General features: G+C 39.0%; 1 protein-coding gene across 1 annotated transcript; it reads left to right on the forward strand.

Moving 5' to 3' along the window:
* The first annotated feature begins 1,004 nt into the window (after positions 1-1,004).
* Positions 1,005-1,397, forward strand: LOC120353331 (uncharacterized oxidoreductase SSP1627-like). The gene has a single exon (XM_039436627.1). It carries the CDS (start codon positions 1,005-1,007, stop codon positions 1,395-1,397), a length of 393 nt encoding a protein of 130 aa, XP_039292561.1.
* The last annotated feature ends 3,260 nt before the right edge of the window (positions 1,398-4,657 follow it).

Consider the following 4,657-nt stretch of genomic DNA (forward strand, 5'->3'; position numbering starts at 1 on the left):
CTGGGCCTCTCAGATGATGCCTACAATTCCCTTGCACCAGAAATTGACTTTATAATTCATGCGTCAGCTAAAGTCAATCTGATATTTCCTTCTCACTCGCTCTACGAGGTTAATGTGAAGGCCACCAAAAAAATCATCCAGCTTGCTCTACACAACAAAGTCAAGCCCATACATTACATAAGTTCAAATGCAGTATTTGCCGACGGTATAGTGGGTTGCGGTGAGGACAGTGACATGTTTGCACATGTGGATCGTCTTCAAAGTGGTTACGGCCAAACTAAATGGCTCTCCGAGCAACTTGTGTTGCGTGCTGCTAAATCTGGATTGCCATGTGTTGTTTACAGATTTGGCAATCTATCAGGCAGTACTAAGAGAGCCAGTTTTAAACTGTCAGATTTCACTCTTCACTCTGTACATGATCCAGGGTGTCATCAGAACTGGGGCAGTGCCTGACATTAAATGAAAGATTGAAATGACGCCAATTGATTTTGTGCAAGAAATTTTTGTGGAGTTGTTTTTGGATCTGAATAACTCAATGGGAAAAATCTACCATTTTGTGAATGAGGACCAGCTTCCATGCGAAGAATTGTGGAAACTAATGATGAGAAGGGGCTACAATTTGAAATCACTGCCTTACAACGACTGGGCCAAACAAGTGCATGCCAACGAAGACTGCCATTGAAACCTCTGTCACATCTACTTCAATCCCTGGTCAGGAATGAAAATTACTTCACCAATCTGGCTGAATTGAAAAGAGAGAGACTGGACTGTTTCATTGAAAAGAGAAAGGTGACATACCCGGTAGCCGATGCTGAGCTCTATAGCAAATACCTTGACCATCTCCACCAATTGGGATGCATTCCTGTGGCCGCTAATAGTCCCAGTAAGTCAGAAGCTAGTGCAGAGATTGACACAGATCTGAGCGGTAAGATAGTTTTGGTGAGTGAAGCTTCCTCGGATATTGGAGCCGCCATTGCTGAGAAGCTGGCAATGCAAAGGTCGCCATGTTTGCTGCAAATTTAGAGCAACTGGAAAATTTGAATAAAAAATTGGAGCAGGCTGGAGCTAGCCATGTGCTTGCTATGAAAGTTGATGTCACTAGTTCGAGTGAGGTAAATAATGCAGTCAGAATCATTGAAAAGTGTTGGGGTCCAGTGGAAATTCTAGTGGACAGTGGCAACTGCATGTATTATCAGGTGATGAAGAACTGCGACGTTGCCAAGTGGTGCAAGATGGAAGATGTGAATGGCAAGGGATCGCTCAATTGTCTGGCAGCTGTTGTTGGAGGCATGGCTGAGAGGAAAAGTGGCCGCATTGTCAATATCACATCAGATGCTGGCAAAGTTGTTTGCTCCAGCCTGCTCCAATTTTTTATTCAAATTTTCCAGTTGCTCTAAATTTGCAGCAAACATGGCGACCTTTGCATTGCCAGCTTCTCAGCAATGGCGGCTCCAATATCCGAGGAAGCTTCACTCACCAAAACTATCTTACCGCTCAGATCTGTGTCAATCTCTGCACTAGCTTCTGACTTACTGGGACTATTAGCGGCCACAGGAATGCATCCCAATTGGTGGAGATGGTCAAGGTATTTGCTATAGAGCTCAGCATCGGCTACCGGGTATGTCAATATCACATCAGATGCTGGCAAAGTTGTGATGGAAAAAATTTTTCTAGTAGTGTGGAGACTCTGAACCCATCAGATGTGGCTAATGCAGTGGTATCTGCCCTCAAGCAGCCATTTTTATGTTCAATATTGAAGTAATCAACAGGCACCTACTCAATATTTCACTGCAGCTGCAGCGAAATAACTTATCATAGGAAGCTGACTCATGCGGCAGTCAGGGTGTTGAAATTAAAAAAAAAAAACTTTCTTGGGTAGATTTGAGTTGGGCTCGAAAATTATTTCATCCAGAGTATTACAAGCACCATTAACCAAGCCATCATCTACATCAACGTTGCTAGTAATCATATACTTGAGACCTAGTTTGAGATGGATTTTGTTGCTTGAAAAGCCATTCAAATCTCTGGAATTCAAATTCATTTATTTCATTTTTATGGAATAAATTTCAAGTATTATTCTGGATTGTTCTGAAATTGATCCCAGCACATGATCTTCAGCAACAGAAATGAATGTTTCACCCGGAGATTGATTTTGAATAGATTATACTGATCTACATCTGCATTTTTTTATAATAGTCTAATACTTCAGCAACACATGAACACAGCAACACACTTCAGCACATGATCTTCAGCAACAGAAATGAATGTTTCGCCCGAAGATTGATTTTGAATAGATTATACTCATCTACATCTGCATTTTTTGATAATAGTCTAATACTTCAGCAACAGAAATGAATGTTTCATCCGGAGATTGATTTTGAATAGATTATACCCATCTACAACTGCATTTTTTGATAATAGTCTAATACTTCAGCAACAGAAATGAATGTTTTGCCCGAAGATTGATTTTGAATAAATCATATTCATCTACATCTGCATCTTAATCTCCTGAATGATAAACCTTGTCCCTAGGTTCATCATTAGGGGTTTCCTTAAGTACTCTAGTATTCTAGTCTCCACACTTTTGGAAGTGGACTTTTTTGCAACTTGTCTTATTCCACAAGGCTTTTACCTTCCAGAGAAGCAATTTCTCACTTTTCCACCTCAATATTTTGCAATTTACCTCGCTGTTGCAGAAGTCAATGAAATCCATGTGCCTTTGGAAGTCTTTGGACTAACTCTGACTCTCTGTCCCATACTGGAAATCGTTTCTCTGCCTTGGCAAAATTGAAGAGATGTGTATCCTACAAGTAGGATTAACCATCAATATCCTATCCACCAAATCATGCATTCCACACTTCTGGAAGTGGAATTTTTTTGCAACTGGTCTTTTTTACATTTACCACCACAATGTTCGCCGCCTTTCATTTACCCTGCTTCTCCTACAGTCATTCATATTCTATAAAAAAATTCCCTCATGGATTTGGAATTCACTGATTTGAGTCTCGCAGGTCTTTCAAAATCACTTGCAAATGATAAACCTTGTCCTTAGGTTTCATAATTCTAGGTTCATAAATAGTGGTTCCTTGGGTACTCTAGTAGTCTCCATACTTTTGGAAGAGAACTTATTTGGAACTGTTTCTTTTTCATTCACTACCACAATGTTAGCCACCTTTGACCCGTGTTCATTTCCAATATTGGTCTGACATAATTAAAAATATACTTGCATGAAGAGCAAGCAAAAGAATGTGCGATGTTTGTTTTGATATTTGACATTAAATTTCCTGAGATTTTTTCCTATTGGGTATTGTGAACTGCCTCTACCGTGACAATGGCAATAAGGTTCAGATGTAAACAACTAATAACTCAACTAAAAAAACAAACCATCTAAATACAGTATTATTTAATCTATTGATAGTTTAGATGAAAAGCAGTCGAATGCAATGTGAAACGCTCGAAAGAAGGATCCATTATGTTACAAATTTTGCATTTGAAAATTTTGCCTCAGAAAAGCGAAATGCTGATGCTGGAGACTGGATGAGTATTTTTATGATGTTGAAGAAGACCATCCTTGTAGTCTATCCGACCGCACAGTTTGCATTAATTACCTTCCAGAGAAGCAATTTCTCACTTCTCCACCTCAATATTTTGCAATTTACCTTGCTATTGCAGAAGTCAATAAAATCCATATTGCTTTGGTAGTCTTTGGACCGTCTCTGCCTCTCTGTCCCATACTGGAAATGCTGACGCTGGAGAATGGATGAGTGTTTTTGAAATGTTTATGAAGAGCATTCTTGTAGTCTATCCGACCACACAGTTTGCATTAATTACCTTCCAGAGAAGCAATTTCTCACTTTTCCACCTCAATATTTTGCAATTTACCTTGCTGTTGCAGAAGTCAATAAAATCCATATGCCTTTGGTAGTCTTTGGACCATCGACATGAATTAAAAATAGACTTGCATGATGAGCAAGCAAAAGAACGTGCTATGTTTGTTTTGATGTTTGACATTCGATATTTACTGAGATTTTTTCCTATTGGGTATGTATGTGAGCATGTGAAAGACCTCACTTCTGCCACTCCACAGTATACATGTGGCAACAGACATCACCAAAAATATCAGCCTTTGTTATTAGATTCATTAGATTCTTCAACTTCTCATGGAAAACTCTTGCCAAGAGATCATGCCTATCCTGAGGTCTTTGTCCAACAAATAGCTCATTGCTAATCTCCAACCAATTGGGGTTACATGTAAATGTTATAAACAAATGAGGGCGCCCATTGGTCCTTACATATGTCATGGCATCCTGTGTTCTCTCATGCATATATCTGAGACTTCCAGTGATGCTTGATGGGAGAATTATAAGTTGTCCAGTCCAGCTTCTTCAACATTCCCATCTGATTGTAGTACATCTCTCAAATGAATGTACTCCTCAATTCTAAGCTTTTTTCTATTCAATCTGATGAATCTTAACTGCTCTGCTTCAATTTTTACAAACATATCTACAATGAACTGATGAAATAAATTGAGGAGTTGGGTGGAAAAACGACCTGAGTCAAGAAATCAAGTTTTGTCTAAATTGAGTTTGAAATATTTAGTACACATCTTCATTATTTCATCAGAATGCAATATTCTTGCAAGTATTTGAACTTTATT

Source organism: Nilaparvata lugens, chromosome 10, assembly GCF_014356525.2.
Source record: "Nilaparvata lugens isolate BPH chromosome 10, ASM1435652v1, whole genome shotgun sequence".
NCBI lineage: Eukaryota > Metazoa > Arthropoda > Insecta > Hemiptera > Delphacidae > Nilaparvata > Nilaparvata lugens.

Excerpts from the sequence above, each read along its gene's own strand:
- LOC120353331 (XM_039436627.1), top strand. The coding sequence starts at position 1,005 with ATGTTTGCTGCAAATTTAGAGCAACTGGAAAATTTGAATAAAAAATTG.